The sequence below is a fragment of the Polyergus mexicanus genome, unplaced genomic scaffold, assembly GCF_030449975.1.
Source record: "Polyergus mexicanus isolate NDT 795.1 unplaced genomic scaffold, iyPolMexi1.0 SCAF_13, whole genome shotgun sequence".
Taxonomy (NCBI): Eukaryota; Metazoa; Arthropoda; class Insecta; order Hymenoptera; family Formicidae; genus Polyergus; species Polyergus mexicanus.
The window spans coordinates 6,557,937-6,579,383 of record NW_027223333.1 but is presented as its reverse complement, the minus strand read 5'-3'; the positions used below and the strand labels follow the sequence as shown (position 1 = coordinate 6,579,383).

At 36.1% G+C, this 21,447-nt stretch overlaps 1 protein-coding gene across 5 annotated transcripts in view; it reads left to right on the top strand.

Annotated features, from left to right (window-relative positions):
- Positions 1–11,932: 11,932 nt before the first annotated feature.
- Serca (ATPase sarcoplasmic/endoplasmic reticulum Ca2+ transporting SERCA) overlaps positions 11,933–21,447 on the top strand; it is a 42,974-nt gene continuing 33,459 nt past the window's right edge. For 3 of the 5 annotated variants that reach the window (XM_070306115.1, XM_070306116.1, XM_070306112.1), the window contains exons 1-2: positions 11,933–12,246; positions 20,433–20,624. In XM_070306115.1, the coding sequence (XP_070162216.1) occupies positions 20,507–20,624 (118 nt within the window). In that variant the 5' untranslated portion in view covers positions 11,933–12,246; positions 20,433–20,506. Of the gene's footprint in view, positions 12,247–15,427; positions 15,861–18,619; positions 19,384–20,432; positions 20,625–21,447 lie in introns of those variants that run through there. The other 2 variants (XM_070306114.1, XM_070306113.1) reach the window with 2 other exon arrangements.

Sequence of the window (21,447 nt, the reverse complement as noted above, 5' to 3'; positions counted from 1 at the left end):
ATCGCTAAGGAAGAATTGGCTGCAGCAAATTCGTCAAGGATCGGGCATTACAAAATGAAAAACGATGAATCAGGAATATCTTACATAAAATGATTTGTCTTAATATGTAACGTGCGGAACGAAGACGAGTCATCAATTCGAAGTGGGACAAAGCCACGAGTATTAATGGAATTTCCCTGAAAATTGGCTGCCGCCCGACAATGTCGGATCTGCCGAAAGCAACGCGTGTCTGTCTCCACTTCGAGTGTACCCTCTCCCTCCACATCCCTTATCTCTGTTTATCTCATGTATACCCGTATTCTTTATCTTCGTCGCATGCTTCTCTTCGCTTCTTTTCGCTTCTCTCTTTCTCACGCACCTCGCGACCGAGCTCGTTCGCCGCCCGTAAAATCGTATCTCGTGACTGCCAGAAATATGCTCTGCGAACCCACCTATTCGTTCGCCTTCACCTATCGGTCCGGTGCCGTTCCCAGGACGACGGAGGAATCGCCCAGCACCGTAGAGACGATTGAAAATACTCCGTCGCGGGCTTCACTTGGCGGGTTTCGAAATCCTCGTCATCGCGCCGCCTGGCATGCCTTTAGCACCTGTCCCACCGTTCGCGAACGACGATAGTAGAAATAGCCGTTGTGCATAGACCGCAGAAGTGGAGGAGCGCGAGTAAACGTAGGCGCGCTTCACCACTTGTCGTTAACAAATGGGAAGAAAAAAAAAAAAAAAAAATTTGGGGTTTGAATTATATTCTTTAATCTATTTTTTTAGACATCTAGGAAATAAAAATTAAAAAAATATCTGTATTAAAAAATATTAACTGTGTCCACATCAGTTATAATTCTTGACGGACTTATATATTTACTTGTATTGAAGTTTACATATATTGGCCTTATTCACATATTAGTCTATTTTATATATACGATATATATATTTTTATATTTTATTTTTTAATGAAAATATATATTTATGGGATAGAAAATAGTTATAATCGATTAAAAAACACGCAATTAAGAAAAAAATAATTGCCACAAAAAATAACGTGGCAATGAACTGTTGGAATAAAAATGAATAATATATATATTGATATATATTGAATAATATTGATATATCAAATGTGATTTTTTCCCGCGCTCTGCATTGTTATATGAAAATTTACAAAAGTTACAATAGACAAAATAAATTAAAACTGATTCTTTATACTTTTTATATATAAAAGCCATCTATTTATATATTCTTGTCGCGGCGTCTGTTTATTTTACAGAGGGATATATTATATAATCCGTAGATTCGATGAGACGTCTGTTAGATTACATCTGCTGTCCCTCATTTCGATGTGTTTGGAAAACTAAACAGACGCAACAGCGAGAATTTGAATTCTCGACCGATACCCTGTCGAATGGCGCGCGATGAAGAAAAGAAAAGAAATAAGATGAATTCTGTACTAGCCAGACACACCGGGAATCCTCGTGGATAGTCCCAACGGTTTCTTGTTCACAAGTTTTCTACGACTATTTCGGTCCATAAGCTGAAAGGCGGAAATAGCCTAGCCTAGCCCCTGGCCTAGAGCGTAGGCTTGACCGGCCGTAATAGCAGCTTTCTCAAGGATCCTTCGGGACGTCACGTTCTTTTCGTATAGATTAGCGAACATAACATTAGAAGAGATTATTTTCTCTCTCGTGTCCGAAAGAGATTGGAATGGTATTTTTCGAAGACGGTACTTTTTAAGAAAAATCGACGTTAGAATCATCGATGAAATATGCAGATGAAAAAGGAGAAAGAGAAAGAACGGCGTTAGTATTGATACACAATATATACTGTACATACTTTCGTAAATATATGTAGATTGCATGAATAACATCAAGATAGAGAATCAATTGAGAAATACACCCAATAATTTTGATACTTTTATTTCTTATATATAACAGAATGATCAATATTTTTTATAGCATTCTACGTAAATTAACTTATCTAAAATCCAATTTGTTATAAAAATATTGCAAATTGCAAAAAATAGCTTATTTCAAAATAAAAGATTTTTTTTTTTTTTTAACATAAATCGTCAAAAAATTATGAATTGATTATCTCGGTTATTAAAAAGGGCAATTTATCAAGGAATATATAACTGAAGGGTGAGACGGTATGTATTTTAATCGTATGAAGAAGTCAGAGTTGACTTACATATTTTTATCACCCTTAGCGAGCGTGTAACCGACAACAGCCCTTGCCCTCGTATCAGACTTCAAAATGTTTTTCCTATCATTGCGTAATAGTGCATCTTTTGCGTGCTCTTAAAAGGATGAGCCTACTTTGCCCTTTCCCAGGGCTTAAGATATATTCTGTAAAGACGTATCTTTATTATGCCAATGAAGCACGACAATACATACATGACGATAAATACATTCTCCATAGATACCATATTTATTATTATATAATTACTATCCGATTGGCATATCAAGAAGTGCAGTCTCGTAAAAACGTATCTTTTTAAAAGAAAAAAATAATGGCCAATTATTTAACACATTTATGCGAAGGGGAAGGTGGGAATAAGATGGATAGATAAAAATATACATATTTTAAGAAAAACTTTGCTATAATAAAGAAATAAAAAAATTTTGAAAAATAATGGAATCTATGAATTTGTCAGTATCTCTGCCTGCATTTCTAAAGCTTAAAGAGACACTGGTTCCGTATCCTCACGGCTTCCTTTCTATCCGAGAGAGATCTATCGCAACTTCTTATCACGGATCTCCGATATGATGTTGCCGCTGTTTGTTATCGGGATCGCAAGCCCGATAACTCGCCTCGGCGTGATCGCGCACATTCGCGCGAGATCAGCGCCAAGTCTGGCCCCGCGCGCGCGGACGCGTATCCTTGCGACTATTTTCGCGTTACGCCTTTCGACATGATAGATGAGACTTTTCTGCGTTTCATCGACGTCGCGCGTCGAGGCGCGCGGGATCTGCCAAAGATTCCCCGGCACGGCGATGGAAAACGACGAATAATTTAGGATCACCTGTCGCGCGAGCGCAGTCGTTGAATCTTCCATGGAAAATCGCACGCATATTTGCAAATTATTTTTTAGGTCTTGTTAAAACATTAAACCTTTTTATTCGTCTAATCTAAAGATATACAGTTTTTTTCTATCGGGATTATTTTAGTCATGGCAAAAAAATTATGTATTATTTTTAGATTTTCTACACACATTGTTTATCTTTCTTGAATATAATATTCACAATCGGCATATCCTATATTCAAATCATCTCCTCATAAATTTATTCTTAAAAAAAAAAAAAATAGAGCTCGAAAAATATTTTTAAATTCTAATGGAACTTTGAGTATTGATAAAAATTTATTTGCGACTTTCCTTTAGAATTTCAAATATTTTTACGGGATGGAGAGTTACTTATTCCAAAACAGAGAATCATTATAAATCTATGTTTCACATTAGCAATAAATAAATTAATTATACGATTCCCGTCTGTCATGAAAATTCAGAGAAGTGCATCCGCTTACGACGTCTTGCATCGTGCAGCAACCGCGATATTCATCGAGCCGTAACGTTGCCTTCATCAAAATGGACAGAGAACGATTTTAAAGTACGGTAGAATTCCTGGGGATGTCAGCACGCACAATTTAAACGCAACCTTCGTTTATCTGCTATTTTTGTTCTCCTCAAATAGTTCTTAGTGACACGTTTAAGCATTAAAATATGCGTCTAGAAATTTTAATATTAAACAATAATATGAGATTCTTTTTAATTTCTTAGATTAAATATAAATATTTTATCTTAAAGTAAATTTAATATTAAAAAATATATCGCGTTTTGTGAGAAGAGAGCATGATTTGCGTAAAGTGGAAGAGTATTTATAAGCACGTGAAGACTCGGAATTGTATAATTTACTTTAAATAATCATTATATTCATACTGTCATATATATCATCATACTGGTGCAATTTCATTGAACCTAGAATACTGGTCAAGTGCATCGACACTACAATGACATAGTAAAGATCGAACATAGTTGTCTCATAGAGGTGGAATGAAAATTATTGTCATCCTTGTATGGAACGGAACCTGTGTCTGTCATTGTGCTAATATTTGCATCGATGACGATTTCAGTTGATAACAAGGCGTAACTCAACCGAAAAAATTGATCATCAAAGCCTTTATTTCCGCTGTAAATTTGATCAACTTTGCGCGATGGAAAAAAAATTTCAACATTTTAATAATTATTAAATAAATCAATCTTTAAAATACTTATATAAATTTTTCAGCATTGAATATAAAATAATAAAATTTTTTCATTTTTATTTTTTAATTGACAGAAGCATATGGAGTCACTTTGTCCGCGTGTACGCTAAAAGAGATCGGCGCGAACAAATCCCGAGTTTAATAAATCAAGTCGCGATAGAGAAGATTTAATACCGCGACGTGTGGCGTGACCTGACCTATCCCAAAATTAGCGTGGAACACGCTCCGATTCGAGCGATTTAACACGGCAATCGTGTTATCGGATAATCGCTAGATTCAGAGGGTGTTATACCATATCCGATGCATGATGCATACGATGCAGGGAGCGACGAGGATGTGCAGATAGAATAGATCGGTGGCGACCACGTTAGATGTTAGGACTATATTTGGGACGTTGAGCTACAGCTACCTTTACTGGCCCAGTTGGCCGTTGATTGGACCCCCGGACCCCTACACCCCTCCGCCCACTCTGTGACCGATCGTTTATTTTTAGTTAGGTCGCTAGCCGTGCGCGTTGGTCCACCTAAGACCGACCGTGCATCGTAAATTGCTGCACAGGCTGCGAGCGGACGGATAGCTACGCGGACGTAGCTAACCAGCCGTGTTTATAATTAGCTCAATGTTACTCGTTCAAGATTTTACATAAGTAGGACCGATCCCCGAGTTAACCCTGAAAGCGACGCTGGACGCCGGACCACATGCGATCGCTCGGCGATCTCCCTCTTTGAGATCAATCGAGAATCGATCCACATCACCGTCTGATGCGGCAAAAGAGGTGCCGGCTAAAAGTTATAGATAGGTGAAAAATTGCAGGTTAAATGAACGAAAGAATATAAAGAATAATTGAATACTAATTTGCATTAGGGAGTTTTTTCTTCAACGATATCTTAGATATCATCAGATATGTATCATAAAGGAAACAGAAAATGCAGAAAAGTCTTGTCTCGCGACAAGACAATAAGACAAATTAATTATAATATTGTTTCACGATCGGTTATTGTTAGGATTTTATAATCAATACGATTTTTATTCTTTATGAACAATCAGCACAGGAGAGAGATTAATTGCTATTAAATACAATTCATTATTTCGGATAAAGTAGCTTGCGCGTTTCCTCGTCGTTGATTCATTCCATACATACAAGAAATCGTCGATGTCACGTACACGATGACGGATTACATCATTCTCGGCATCTACATCGCGCTAAGCGAGCGTTCTTAATTCGGGCCAGTCGTTTAGTATAAGTCTTGCAAGCTTGATAGACACACTTGATCGTAGGGACTTCCTCCCGGAAGGAATGTCACGTACGTCGCGAGAGGCAAAGACCCGTGATGAATCACATATAAATAAGCCAGTACTTCGAACCGACGTCCGCCAATTTTGTCCATCGTGCATTAAAATGCTCTTAACTTGCACTAAAATGCTTTTAAGTTTGAATAAATAAACGGATCCTGTATTAAGAAGACATATTCATAAGTTTGCGTGTATTTTTGAAGAATTTTTAAATAAAATATGCAGTTTATATTTTTTATTCGTGTCAGAAATGAAAGATACCTGGCATCGACTTAGATAATTTTTATGTATATATGTAGAGAGTAAATCTTCATATTGACAAAAAAACATTTTTACAAAACGAATAATAATTTAAAGTACAACAGTCAACCGTTTGACCGTTGACAGTTTAATATCTCATCGCAGCCTTGTCGGATATTACCGTTGGTTGTTCTACGTCAATTCGAGAGGCGCGTGCAAATTATAGAGATGCAAAGAGAAAGAAACAGAGATTATACATAAAATATATCAAGCTAATCGCGTATCTTTCCTCTATTACAAATCATTTGGCAAATTTAAATTGATTTAAATTTTCGGTAAAAAATTTTATGAATGATTAGCAAATAGTTTTGTTCGTCGATATGGAATTTTCATAAAAATTATGTTAACAACAGACTTTGCACAGAAGGCAGAATGCAATAGCTTTGAAATACCTTATTCATTACGGAAGTCTGTTTTCCGAATGTTGACGTAGCCATTGAATATGTGGGCGAACGAAAGAGTATTAATGCGTAGTAGCTTGGTAGTAGCTTATTGTTGGTAATAGGAGCCAATCACCTCTTATACGAAAGGCTCGGTTTTGATTGCTAGTCTAGTCTCCCCCGCGCCTTTTTTCTCTCACCCTCTCATACACGTACGATGATAAACAAATTTAAACGATAGTGTATTCGCAATATGAATATACAAGACAACGCTGGCAAGGATACAAAATCATAAATGCTACAAAGTAAGATCACAGAAGAATGAACAAAATAGGCTTTGCTTAAATTGAACTTGAAATATTCTCAAGAGTGTAAATTCACTTTATCCTATTAAAATCGCTTCAAATAATTTTTGAGCATTAATTAACAACATCTTAATTTTGTTAAATAAAATAAAGAGACAATGATAGAGAAAAATACGTAAATATAATAATTTAATAATAAATATATGCCTCTCTTTTTAAACTGTGAAAATTTTTCTTGCTAGATATGTAACATCAGATTGTTAATTTTTATTGAATTTAAAGCAATGTTTGAACTCTTCCTCAACATATGTTATGTCTCGTTATATTATTTCAAAATTAAACTAAGATTAAATGGATTTATGTGCGCTATAGATTTTTTAATTTTTATATGACCGAAAAATCTTGGATAGAACCGGTGCTATCCTTTTACAAGCGGTAGAGTCGTCATGATAATTTCCGGATGCTGATAATATCGTCAGACGTTGAAAGCGCCTTCAATAGCAACAGAACCTTTCTGTTCTGCGAGATAGAAGAGAGAGGTGTGTGAATAGCTCTTTGATAAAATCCTATAAGTTTTGACAAATGCGTCCTGTTGACGATGATTTAAAATTGTCTTGGCGATCTCTCTTTGAAAACGCCTAACGAAGTATAAAGCTATGCGTGTCGTTTAGTGTCATGTCTTCATTCTGTCACTTAAGGAGATCAAGTTGCCTCTCTATGATTACATATGATTAGAATTGCGTGAATATTATAGTACGAAAATATAATGGATTATTTTACAAAGCATTACACAAAATATATTTAATTACATTTGTCAAAATAGCAAATTATTTTTTTTTGTGTTTATTTATTTACGCCAATAAAGCAATATTGTTAGTTATATTCTCTGAAAATCTAACTATTAAGAATAAAAAAGTCGCAAAAAATTAATTATTAAGGAAAAATTTACTTATTGAAAAGAAAGAGGTATATTCTGTGTATATTTTTCTCCTTCTATAGTAGGTCTATTTTAATTATAAGATCTAATAAACATATTTTTATTTTCGACGAAGAACCGTTAAAATGATTCTATACTTCCGATTTCTGTCTAAAGATCAAAAAATCAATTCAATGTGATATAAAACACGAGTGGAATTTATGAATGAAATAATCGAGTCGTATAATTATATTGATGCGTATATTAAATTAAAAGAAATATATAATCTCGAGATGAGTGTAATCATTTCATCGGTCCGTTAGTATTTGAATTCTTTTTAAGATACGTTATGATCGATAGTCTGTTTCGTTTGACAGGTGGTTTCATCATGGCTGTTTAACAGTTCATTTATAAAAATCGTTATAAATAAATACTGATCTCTCTCCCTCTCTCTCTCTCTTTCTCTCTCTGTGTCCTGTAATGTTTTCTATACTTAGATCGGTTCGTCTAAAATTCGCGTTAGTGGCGACTAAAGCTCGGCGAAACACGTGTTCGGTCTGATAAACTATTAAATAGAGTTTTCAACCGTATTGTCGCTATAAAAACGACATGGTTTTTTAGATCATCAAAGGCACAATATAATTAGCAGCAATATTTGTGCGCTTTACAAACGATCACTACTTTTCTATGCTTTTCCCATATGTATACAAGATATAATATACAAGAAATATAAAAAAAATTGATATTGGTATCAATTTTTTTATGCGCTACATTATATGAAAAATAAATTATTTAAAATATTGAAATTTATTAAATACTCTTGATATTTTCCGATTGTTTTATTTTGTCTTTTTTTTCTACAGAAGAATGTTTTACACGCGTTAAATATAATTACATTGAAACTTTGAATTATATTGCTTAATAGAATAAGAATAATGAAATTCGCGATTCATTCTACATTCGCCGAATGGATATTGCCTTTCCCAGAATAACCTCGTTCAAACTACATTTCTTGTGTAACTTCTTCCGGGTTGATGAATCTACCAAGCAGATGAGACCCAAGACATGAAGAAACGTTTCTGGCCTAATGATGCTCCAAAACACCGCTATATCGCGGACCAGATTTTACGTAAGACTTTGAGTTTCGGCTAAGAATAACGCCACGCTTTGAACCGCTGGTCAGAGTAAGCGACGAAGTAACAACATCTATTTTCGTTTGCTATAATGAGAGAATGCTGATAGCGTGGATGTTTCATGGGGATGACCATTTAACGCCGACAGTTAAGCCTTTCGACAGGCCGAGATGGACACGGTAGTCGTGTTGCAAAATTCAAGGACTGTCTATCAGATTATGGCGCGTATGCCTATTTTCGTTATTCGATACGCCATGAACATATATTTATTTAATCTCGATAGGTGCTTGCACACATCTCAGAATGCATTAAGAGCCGGTAAGAGTATATTTCTTATTCAGGACAATTCGGTTCTGTAACTTACAATGAGAATACGTTTCGTCTAGACGCGATACAACATTATGAAACTCATTATTGGGAAAAATAAAATAGTTTAATAAATTTTGAATAATTTAATATTTGAAATGACAAAATAGAAGCTTCTTCTGAGCGTTTTCTAATAAGATATTGTTCGCTATAACATTATCAATAAAGAAAAAATCGTGCGTAGTTGTCAAAAACTAAAAAAATCTTGCAAGAAGATTATTGTGACAACTAGTCAAAATGAATTATGAATATTTATCTTTGATATAATTTATAATTAGAAAATAGATCGGGAAATAATGCAAATCTATATGACGAGATATAATATACTCCGATTATGTGTGCGTATCAATATTGAGAAAACAGACTTGCCCGTGCAAGTATTTTCAGAACACTGTTACTAAATCGTAATCGTTAACATTGCACGGTCATTGATGTATTTAAAATAAACGTATTCAAGGTACTAACTTTCGCGATAAAACGTATATGGTACCGACATGTTTATTCAGATTGCTCGTTGCTTCATCTTTGAAGTATATTGCGACGAAGAGATCTTCTTGGAAAGCACCCGCGCCTTTATGACACACTTTTTCGCACTTATGTTTCGAACAGTCTATTCTCATCTTCTTATTTCGCAAGAAAAATTTCAAAAAGTTCGCGCACGTCAATCTATTATTGATCACGAAAATCTCTCACACAACGAAACAATCAGAAACCTTATGTATTATTCTATTGCATTTATCATTAATTGTTTAAAATTGAATGTAGTAAAGTATATCGAATATTATCATAGGAAATTTCGCATTTTAATTACGATATTTGCTTATAGATTTTCGATAATTTTATAAAAATTGTAATTGACAAATCTCCAAAATTAGAATATGATTCTTCCTCTCGCAGGATCGGATAAATATATTAAGGTTGTACGCCTAAAAAAAAATATATACCATTATATATATATATATATTTTTTTTTAACCAAGATGGGTCGAAAACCGAGCAATTTTGTAAAACAGGCACTGCTGCTATAAAAGAGTAAAACTGGGACATCTTATATAGTACTTTAATTCGTCATGTTACATTGCACCTCGAGCAGCAGGAAGTCTGCGATCTCGATGTGGCGTATGCGAGATAATGGAACGAGGACTTGGTAAATTCGAGGAGATGATATCTCACGGATGAGCACTTGTATAAAATGTATTTAGGATTCGAGAAACAGGTCGTTGACCCGACTGTTTCTCCCGCGCATTCTCTTTTCGCGTCTCTCAACATGCGCTTATACTTGGAACGTCGCATGATTTTGCTGCCATCGGGCCGCGATATGACAGCTCTCTCTGCTAATGGATTCGCGCACAACGAGAACGTTATCTCGACGAAGAATCGTAAAACATGTAATTCCGCTGATCAATCTTGTAACATGTGAAAAATATGTTTCGCAAATCTAATTTTCAATTATCTTTTTCAAAATTAATTAATTTTAAAAATTGAGAAAAAGACATCTTTTTTCCCTCTCTCGCGTGTTGTTTGTATGGCGAAATTAAGAATAAGATGACATTCTCTCAATGTACAAATATAACAATAATGTAAACTATGTAAAGAATGATCGAGAAAAGATAAAAGTATAAAAATTGTGTGTTGAGAGAAAGGAATGCTTGTCTCTTTATTGGAAATACAAAGTTTAAAGAAATATTAATTAAAAGGAATAAATAAGAGGGAGCTTTTCACAAACACATACGATAGAAGAAGGAATCAAAGTTTTCGCTGAAAAATCTTGATCACGTTAATATGAAACGGCCGAAGAACAAATCTCTTAGCAGATGACTCGCGATGAATTGTCCTCGAAGTACCTGATATTGCATTTGGATATCCGCCAGTCGACTATTTTTGTTCTTGAAGAAAACGACATCTTGTATAATTCTAATAAGAATAATGCTGCGTGAACATGGTCGAAGTTACGTATTTATAGCTGAACTGAACTCGATCATCATCATGATTTAATTCTTAAATGAATCTCGATTATTTTGACAATTTTTGTTCTGATATTTTTTATCTTAATGAATTTTTCTAGCTTTATTAAAAGGCTCTAAACTTCTATATATCTCTATAATTTCTATATATTGTTAATAGTCTTATTAATCTCGTAATTGTTTCTATATATTGATAGATCGAAGCACAATGCTTTTAAGAATTATTTCGAGTTACATGACATCTCTTTATTGATCGCTATTAACTACTCATTAGAAAATAATTAACGGATTTTCCGAAATAATAGCCATTATCCTAAAATGAAAACATAAAACAACAAACGACAATTATCATCTTCTGAATTTGAAATTGATTAAGAATGCATATATTCCTCAAATTGTACAAGTAAAAAAAGAGATCACACAAACCTCCTGGACAAGAAGATTTTTTCTGACAGCCACCATTACCATCCACATCCTTCTCTCCCCAGTTACTTAGGATCTACCATCGCGTTTATCTAATTATTCATTTATTTATTCTATTCGGATGCCGTGATATCCTGGGAAGACAAAAAAAACATTTCACCCTTATTATCCTAAAAAAAAAAAATATATTCCACGACTCGTCATTCCTGATGCATTTTTTCATTTATTAGATGTATTCTCTCAAAACCAGTCTATACTATGTATGAACCTTGCGAAAAATCATTTTATTATTATGGTTTTCTTCTCCGGGGTGTCCTAAAATTATTCTTCTGTACAAATCAACCCCCGCCGTGCTCTCGATAATTGAAACACTGGATTTTTTCACGCGGCGCTTGGCTCCGAGCGGCTGGATGTCGTCTCTCCTTGTCTTATTTTTCTGGCCGTTTCTCGGCTTTTCGGATTCGAAGGTTAAACGCGAAAAAACGACATTCGCAGCAACCGCCGGGATCACTGGCTTCCGGCCAGAGATAGGTTTTTCTTTGTTCGTCGTCTCGCCACCAGGTAGCGACGTCTATGGACTATTTAAACGAATTTCGCAGCCCCTCGGTGCTCGTTTTGTCAGCAGCGCAGACGTTGCCCCCTTTTGAATGTTTGTTTGTTTCGCTTCCCTCTTTTCTCGTCGCGTACACGACTCTCCTACACGTCGTAAAAGGGCCCAGTCGAGAGCGGCACGTCGACAAACGACGATGCGCATCGAGGAATAGTGGATCGAAAGAGAAGAAGAAAGAAAAAGAAAGAGAGAGAGAGAGAGAGAGAGAGAGAAAGCAGTGTGTCAGGTTTAACGGGGGTGGTCTACACCCCCCCCCGCCCTCCCGCAACACGACCAAGTGAAAAAGTTGAAGATTTGAAGATAGAAGCACTGGTAAGTCCATTTGCCGTGCAACCGTAGGATGCAGTTGCATAGTGTTCTTCGTGTGACCGCGCGCAGTGACGAATCCTCCGTCTCCAGAATGGAGAACGCGAGGAGGAAAATGGCAAGTGTAGTGACGAAAAAGTCAAGAAGGATTAACCCGTGAAGGATTACTATATCATTATTGTGATTTCTTTAATTCATTGTGGACGTACAATCGATTCACCGTCAAAGGATCGAGTTGCGTTGAAGAATGTAGGCTCTACAGTGAAATTCGACTCGTAAATCGATTGCAAAATTTCATTCGTTTACATCGAGATATGTTCGAAAATTCAGAAATTCAGAAACTCGGTAGTGATTGTTACTAGAAAGTCCCTCTTGTCAGTTTACAGTATATATTGGCTTTTAATTACTTTTGAATAGTTTGTCACAGAACATGAAGTGTCTCTAGAGATATTAGCTCGTTCCATAATGAATCCTAGGTCGTCTATTTGTAGAATATCACACGCTTTCTTTGCCGTGCAAAATTCAGAAATTCTGAAATTGTGCGCACGTGAATAGAGTAACACTTCTGTCGCTTCAAAATGTTCAGTTCCTCTTTAATGGCTTTATTAATATTATTAAATAGCACTCTAAAGGATTTGTTTCCAAAGCGAATTCCACGTTTCTTTTAGGAAAATATGAGGATTTCAATGAACGTATAAGAATAACCAATTGTTGAGCACAAAGAACGATAATTACGAACGATTTTTCTATTTTTCAAGTAAATGCATCTAATTTTATTTTATATAAGAAATTAAACTATAAAATATTGATAGAGAATTTCAACGAATAACTTATAAATAATACCGCATCAATAATATCGTTGTTATTTAAAGAAACACTATCAAAAAATCTAGCGATTATATATTTACAGGAACACCATTAAATTTTATTTAAATGGATAGGAGAAACCATTATTAACTATAATAAAAGAATTAAAAACAAACGATGTGTAGGAAGCACCAGTTGTATTAATATATGCGTTGCTTCGATGTATTTTCATAAAAATACGCGGCATAACAAGCGATTATGCGTGTAATAAGCTTACGGTAATGCATCGGAAAAGCTAATAAAAACACGGCAAAATCACCGAATGTCCCCGATGTGCGCGAAATCTTATAAAACTTCGTTAAATTATAACACTCGTCACGCGTATTACGCGATCTATAATAACTAGAGCCAAGAATTCATTTTAGTTTTTGTAGGTCACCGCTGCGTTGGCGCGCGCGTAAAACAATTTTCGCGGACCGAGAAATTACCTCGACTCGACGTCACATAATTTGTGCAATCCAAAACTATAATTAAACGCCGTTATAAAACACCACCCCGTAGTATATTATGCGACGAAGGGGAGGACTTTTAATGAAAATAAATCTACGCGTGTTAATAAAAGATAACGCGCAGTTGCGAGAAAAAATACACGATATCATTAGGCTCGTTACGCATCCAGCTAATAACGTTTTAATTCCACAGCAGAATTAACATTAAATTTTTGACGAAATTGTACGGACAGATATCTTCTCTTCTCACTCACACTACTTTCGTACCTGGAATAATTTTTGCTTGTCATAAGACGGTATTTTTAAAAATTTCAAAGGCATTTTGTTATCTTTGGCGATGGATAGAAATATGTGATGGATGATATCCTTCATATCGTATGAAGGAACGTGCTAATGCGTGCACTATCCGCAACGAACGGAAATTGAAACACGCGTTTATACACGCCAACATTAGCATATGGCATCACGTCACAATAGCATAACATAGAGACGTCGCCAATATTAGAGAAGATTATCTCTCGATTTATGAAAAGATCAAGTCAATATATGCAATAAATTTCTTTGCGAAACAGTTGCTGTTTTTCGATTCGAAGAGCAATTATGTCAAACGGAATTGAATTCACATTTGGATAAATTTGTAGCAAATTCACAAATGCAATGCATTAAAGCTGCTAAAATACAATAGCAGTTTCATAGCTAATTATATTAGCGCGTAATACACACATAATCAATGTGGATAAATATGAATTCTTATATATAATTCTTTAGAGAAATACAAAATTGATTTAACATTAATAATTTTTAAAACACTAAGAAATTAATATGCATCGCCATGATTTTAATACATTTCGAAAGATTTATCTCTCATGAACATTCATGTGACCCGTATTTAACCGTGGTCGAAAATGATAATTTACTAACATGAGCGAATCATTTGGCATAGCCGGGATAGTTGTATATGTAATTTTATACACGAGATAGTTGATTTTTCTCGAGAATGGAACGGGATTATCTCATATCTATGCGAAACATTCGTCGCATACAAACGCAACTTCTACTTGTTTGCCAACAAACGCGCTACGTTTCTTATCCTTATGACTCGTCCAACATGTTGCATCTCATCTTCAAATAGATTCCACTAATCTTCACGTCGGTGCGCTCACACAGTTCACGACTACAAATCTGCTTCTCTCTCGCAGCTTCACTTTTCGAATCTTCTGTGCTTAAAATGGAACAAATGTACGTTCATATTTTATTAGAGGATGTAGCTTGAGAGCGCGTGCATATTACAAAAGAGAGATCTTCCTTATATATAAATAAATATAATTTACTTAATATTTAAATTTTTCAATTAATAAAATATCTTTCTTATGTTGTCTCCTCGATGCTGCAAAATTTCTCATCAATCTTAAAAACATTTTAATTATTTAAATAGTACATGCACATTAAGGATTTAATTTTGTACTGCGATTATTTATTTACATCATACAAGAATTTTTCATTAATCTCTATAATTCAATAATTGAATAATTCAACGTAAAATAATGATTTAAAAGACGTTTGATATTTTTTATTGAAGTTTAAAGCATCCATAGATACGCGAGGAAGCTCTCCCTAATAATTTACGCAACACAGCGTGTTTGTTGGCAATTATACAATACATCGTATAACGTAATCTGAGCAAGAAAAGAAAATTAATTTAACAATTCTCTCAGTCCTAATAATCAATTTGACGTATCCTTTCGAAGAGATTCGAAAAGATTTGATTTCTAATCGATGAGATCACAAAATGGTGTAAAATAAATATTTCATAATATTAATTAAAGAATTTGCGGATGAAAATACAGAAGAGAGCAAATTCGACAGTTTCCCAGACCGATCTAAATTCCACAATATCGAAAATTAAGAAACCACCCCCTCAAATCGTCCTCGAGAGGACGCGGTGGCGGCGGGCGATGCGCGGAGAGGAAGGAGACGATGCCGGAGATCGGGAGAGCGAACTGATCTCTGCCAAAATAATTAGGAAGTCGTCGTCGAAGATGTGCTAAAAACGTCCGCTCGAGCGTGCGCGCGCGATTTGGCCGGCTAGTCGCGTCCCGGGCGCTCGAGCGAGCTGGTCGTCCGGACAGAGTCCTCGGGAGAGCAGTCCTCAGCGGAGTACCGTGGTACCGCAGTACCACGCGACCGGTCGCCGAGTCCGTACCTTTTCATCTGTCGCGGTGTGTCTGTCCTTCAAGGACCAAACTGATGTGAGCGATTGCCGCTCCGTCGAAGGGGATAGTCATCCGCGCCAGCTTCGAGAGGGTTAGTCTTGCCATTCTCGATCCTCAATCGCGCGCGAAGCAAGAGGGGAGGGAGAAGGGTCGGCAAAATCTTTATAAGTTTGTCGCAAGTGCTAGTGTCACAGGACACTAGTCGTAATAAAAGCTAATAAATACACGAATTTTCGTGAAAATTACGATTGATATTACGTTTATGATGGACGAAAAATAGCTTTGTGAAAAGTCAATGTAATCGCGATAAAATATATCTTGAAGTATAGATCTTTTTTATTATTATATTAAGAATTAAATAAGTATATATAGTATATTTTGATTGTCAAACAAATGTCGCGAAAAACTGTTTAAAATTTAGATTGTACAAATTTTGCGATTGAGGATTGAGTGTTTTTCGTTTCGATGAAGTTGCTTTAGATTTGTAATCTTGAATGCGAATATATATAAGGGATCCCATAGAAGTCGTATGCGACATGTGTAATTAACCGCTTGTCAATATTTTAGCAGAAACTGCCTCTGATCGCGTTTTGCCTCGACTTTTCCAGCTATCGCGGCAACTTGACGTTGATTAAAAAGCGTATCGGTGGGAATTAAGTACGACGTGTTTAATTAATCTTAAACTTGTCAGCGCATTTTGGCGGGCTATCCGTTTTCAACGTGTCATGTTGAATTTAAAAAGTAGCATGGATAATTAATTTATATCTAATGAATGAACGAGATAATATGACAATAATATCTATACCGCATTAATTATTTCTCATTCTTTTATATAGTCGGATTTTTAGTTCTTACGATTTTCCAAATAACACAATAAGTTGATATTTAAAAAATGTATAAAAAATTATCAGGATCGTAAAATTAATCGTTTCATCAGCTAACACTCGATGGGTTTTTCGCTCTCTCTGCTGTTCTGAATATGCAAGCCATTTTAATTAACAGCGCAAAAAATAGTTGAGATTCAATCATTAAAAGAAAAATGTTATCGTGGAATTCCGCTGTGAAATGTATAATTAATTATTGCGTCGCCGTAATATTTTTAATTAACAGGAATTATAATAGAAAACTAACATTTTGTAAAAAGGAATTAGTGTGAAAATTATAGATGTGTGTAATTAACAACTTATTAATAATGACGCATTTAATTACAATATTTTTAAGTTGTTAATTTTAAGCTCCAAGCTTCAAGATCTTCGAAGAAATATTTAAAATAAAAAAAGAGATATTGCCCGTGTTCTAAATCGAATAATAAATAGATATTCTTCAGATCTTTATCTAAATTTCAAGGATAAAGGTCCAAGAAATATATAAAATACATCTCTAAACAATGTCCGAAATATCCGGCGAATACACTTTTTAAACATTTTTGGAGTCTTGCCAGCAAGATGTGTTAGCAAGATTTTCAAACGTTTTTTATTTCAATCTTCATGTTGCCGTGAATTTGTAAGTCGACATGGGGAGGTAATATCCAATAATTATAGGAGATAATAGACAATGGAGGAAGGGATGTCAGGAAAGTGATAGACGTGTGTATTTAATCATTCGCCAGCGTGTGCTACCGTGAACGGTATCCGAGACAAAGAAATTTCGCGGAAGCAGCTTCGCAAACGAGCTTATATAACATTGGCAAAGCTCGTCGAATAAGATTATTTTGTAAATCGCGTTTGTAAATTAATTTTAATCTCCGCTCCTCCTTTCCTCCATTGATTCTAGATAAAATTGAGTTGTTTAAATGGAATATAGTAATCTTCTTGCTCAATATGTTTGAATTGGACTCGATTTTAAAATTCTGCCCGCGTTAATCTTGAATCGTTAGAAAAAATTTGAAAGTCAATATTGATAAAAGAGATACACTTGTATTGCTACTAAAGATATTAATTCTCGCATTTTCTCTATTTCCATTATGGTCCTTTAATCGCGTCACATACGTGTGTGACACATATGTTTATAATTCTGCCGAGATTATCAGTCGCAAATATTGCTTTTATCGATATAAATCGTTTAAACCTTATCTCATATGTCACACACGGTGATACCAATAATACGTATCACATACTTTTTACGTGGATGGAATGAACATGTCGTACCTCGACAATGAAATATTTAAACGATCTGTCTTCTTCTTCGTTGCCAGCTGGATGATGTCGCGCGTAAGAGATTCGAAATAGATAGGAAAGGGCAAAAATTTATTTTCGGTATTTTCTCTTTCATATTCCGAATGACGATCCCCGGTATGTTCGCGTCATTTCGCATCGGCCATTACGAGTTTAAACGCCGCATAAATTTCCGAAAGGGTTAAGGTTCGAAATCACGTCGTATTTGTCGGTCAACACCTTGACAGCGGACAACTTATTACCGCGACGTCGCGGTTACATAACACGACAACACGCCGCGAGATTCGTCCCGCCGGGAGTCTTAAAATACGCGCCAAGGAAATAGCCTAGCAGAAGCCTGAAAATAGCCGTACACGTCAGTCCGCTCGGCCAATGGCGTCGCTCCACATGCTCGTTATCCGCGCGAGGGACGCGTGTTAGCGGAACGCATCACGGACAGCGCATTACGCTACGCGATCGAATTGCTCCGGAAAAGTTTCGTATATTCCGGAAATGATCGCGGAATGTATCTCGGCGCAAATTAATCACCGATCGATCCGACGGAGTCTAGTTTCGACGAGAGGAGACGGATTATTTCTCGCAGCGCGCGACGGCGTGGTCGTTGTTGCTGCCTGCGCGCGCCGGCTGGCGGCGCTGACGCTCACGCCATGATTCGCCCGATTCGCCAGTCATGTCAGTCTCGCGGAAGCGGAGGTCAGGTTAGCAGTTGTCGTGCTGGTTACATCGTTACGGTAAAAATGACGTGCGTCTCGTGCATTCGCGCCTCGTGATAGCTCCCGCCTGCAATTCGGACCAGCAATAGCATCTCGTCTCGGCGCTTGTTTCTTTCTTCTTTTCCTTTCGTCGCGAAAGAAGACGGGGAAACGGCGTCGACCGTCGTGGTCTGTAGTGAAGTTCGTCGCGGGATAAGCACGCGCGCTGCCACCGCCACAGCCGTCATCGCCGTCGCTAACGCGGCTAACCTAAATATTCGGAAGCCGTAACGTAATTTTCTCTCGTCACTCCCTCTCTCTCTCTCTTTCTCTCCCTGTCTCAATTTCCCTCTCCTATCTCTCCCTCCCCGCCTTTTTCTCTCTTTTTCTCCTTCTCCATCTTTCTCGCTCTATTGACACGTCGTCATCAACGATAGCCGTGTCTGTCGCGCGTCAACGCGGCGGACTTCCTCACTCTACGTGCTGACAACGCGAGTCAGAAATACCGCCGAGGATACCGTAGTGAGCCGCGAGTGCATGTCGCGAGGACCCGTCGCGCTCCGAACAGTGATTCTAAACCGCGACGAAGTGCGCGCCGCGCTTCTTCCGTCGTCCTCGTTCTCGGTCTTGTTCTCGTCCTCCTTGTCGTCTGTGGTGGCGGCAACTCGTCATCCACCGTCGCGTTTCGTAATTTCGCAAGGACGTGCAACGCCGTGGGACAATCTCCTGCGTCTCGACTATATCCTCGGTATGGTGAAGTTCATTTTTCTCTTTCTCTCTCGCTCACACACACACACACACACACACACACACACACACACACACACACACACACACACACACACGCTCCGTATTGTGTCTGTTTTCATAATACGCGTACGCGCTGTATTTATGTGGCGAATTTTCCGCAGATTTTTTCTAATCTTAAACCTCGAGAATTTTCCGTTAAGGTTCAGTGTACCTGCTATCGTGTTAAATTTCCTCATGTTTTTTCAACTGATTATATCGTTGCTAAGAGTGTAATCTAGAAAGAGATAGCGACGTTTGGCTAAGGATTAATTATGTATCTCAGACCGAAAGTCTCGTAAATCGAGAAATTTTCGATCATGTTATATACGATTTATACATTTTTTAAACTTGCATATATTGATATTTACTCTCTATAATGTACATTTAATATATATAGAGAAAAAAAATTATGTAAAATATTTTTCTTTTATTGAAGGCTACAATCAAGTAAAAACATATAATTATACATCAATAAAATATAAAATTAATTTAAAGTATAAATATAACTCGATTCTGTATATATTTATATATGTTTGGGACTGTCAGATATTAATATTAACAATAGAAAGCGAAAAAGGTTATATATAAATAATTGTTGATGAGTATAAGTAAGAATCTATATAATCTTTTTTGTGAATATATATCGTTAAAAAATATTGTTTTTTCTTGTCATTTTGAAAAAAAGAGTTAAAATATGCAGCAATTTTGTATTTTAAATTACATTTAACTATCGTCTCAGCTTTGAGTACAATTTGATTACAATTTATTTTAGATTTTATTAGATAATAATTTTATTAAAAATTGATTAAAATTATCATTTCATTGAATATGATAGCAAGCTCCTTTTAAATGCGCAATTCATATTATATTTATATCTGCTTAAGATTTGTTTAGATTAAAGCAATTCTTTTGCAATTTAGGTCTAATTTGCTCTGTACTTAACTCTCTATTTAATACACATCATAATATTAAGTATTTTATTTAATAAATAATTTTATTAATTTTCAGAGACTGTTAGTGTGAATGAACGTATACGACCACTGAAAGGATAACATTAGTGAAGCATCTACGAAGCAGTAATCATGGAAGACGGCCATTCTAAAACTGTGGAAGAAGTAGTAAATTACTTCAACGTCGATCCTGACAAAGGACTGTCTCCCGATCAAGTCAAAAGGAACCAGGAGAAATATGGTCTTAACGGTGAGTAATTTCTTTTTTTCTACACTTTGATTTTTTCAAGCATTTGATAGATTCACGGATTCGTTCACATGTATCTCACACAATTGAAGGATTTGTACCCAAAAGACCCGCGTAGCTCTTTTAATATTGTATAAATTATTATAATCTATAAATCGTTCATCAATTACTCGTCGTTTGATTTAGATTGGTTTAAACAAAGTTAAGAAGTAAAAAAGAAAACCCTTATTATTTACTTCGTCTTTTATGGAAAGACACCCATACTCATTGATATTTAATACGTATAATTGTCACGAGGTATAATTCCCACGTGTCTGAGAAGTCTTTAAAATTACGTTTCACGCCGAGTTTTCCTCAATTGCACCAGACTGTCTCATTCCTTCCGCAATTAGTAATTAGAGATTAACATTCACAGATAAAAATTATTATCGATTAACATTCTTGACTGATTTAGAATTATTTGCGTTTAATGAAAAAAATTGACTTTAAATTCATGCAAAATCCACGAATGAGAGAAAGATACAATGTTAGTTGTACGGAAGATGTATCTTGTAGATATTTATTTTATATCATATGCGTATTTTATATCATAGTACGCGCGGGCACGATAATTGCGTGGCTCGTGAAAATACATAATCGCGCGTTCTGTTCGCTACCGGGGTCGAGGAGAGTCGATGGTAAAAGTCGCTTTATCAGCCTGGTATGTATAATATATATGTCGCCGTGTATGTACCACGCGTGTGTTGCGTCATCCCCACCATCGGCGCGACCGCCTGCCACTTCCTCGTACACGTGTTCAATAAGAGGCTGTAGTTTTAATATTCAT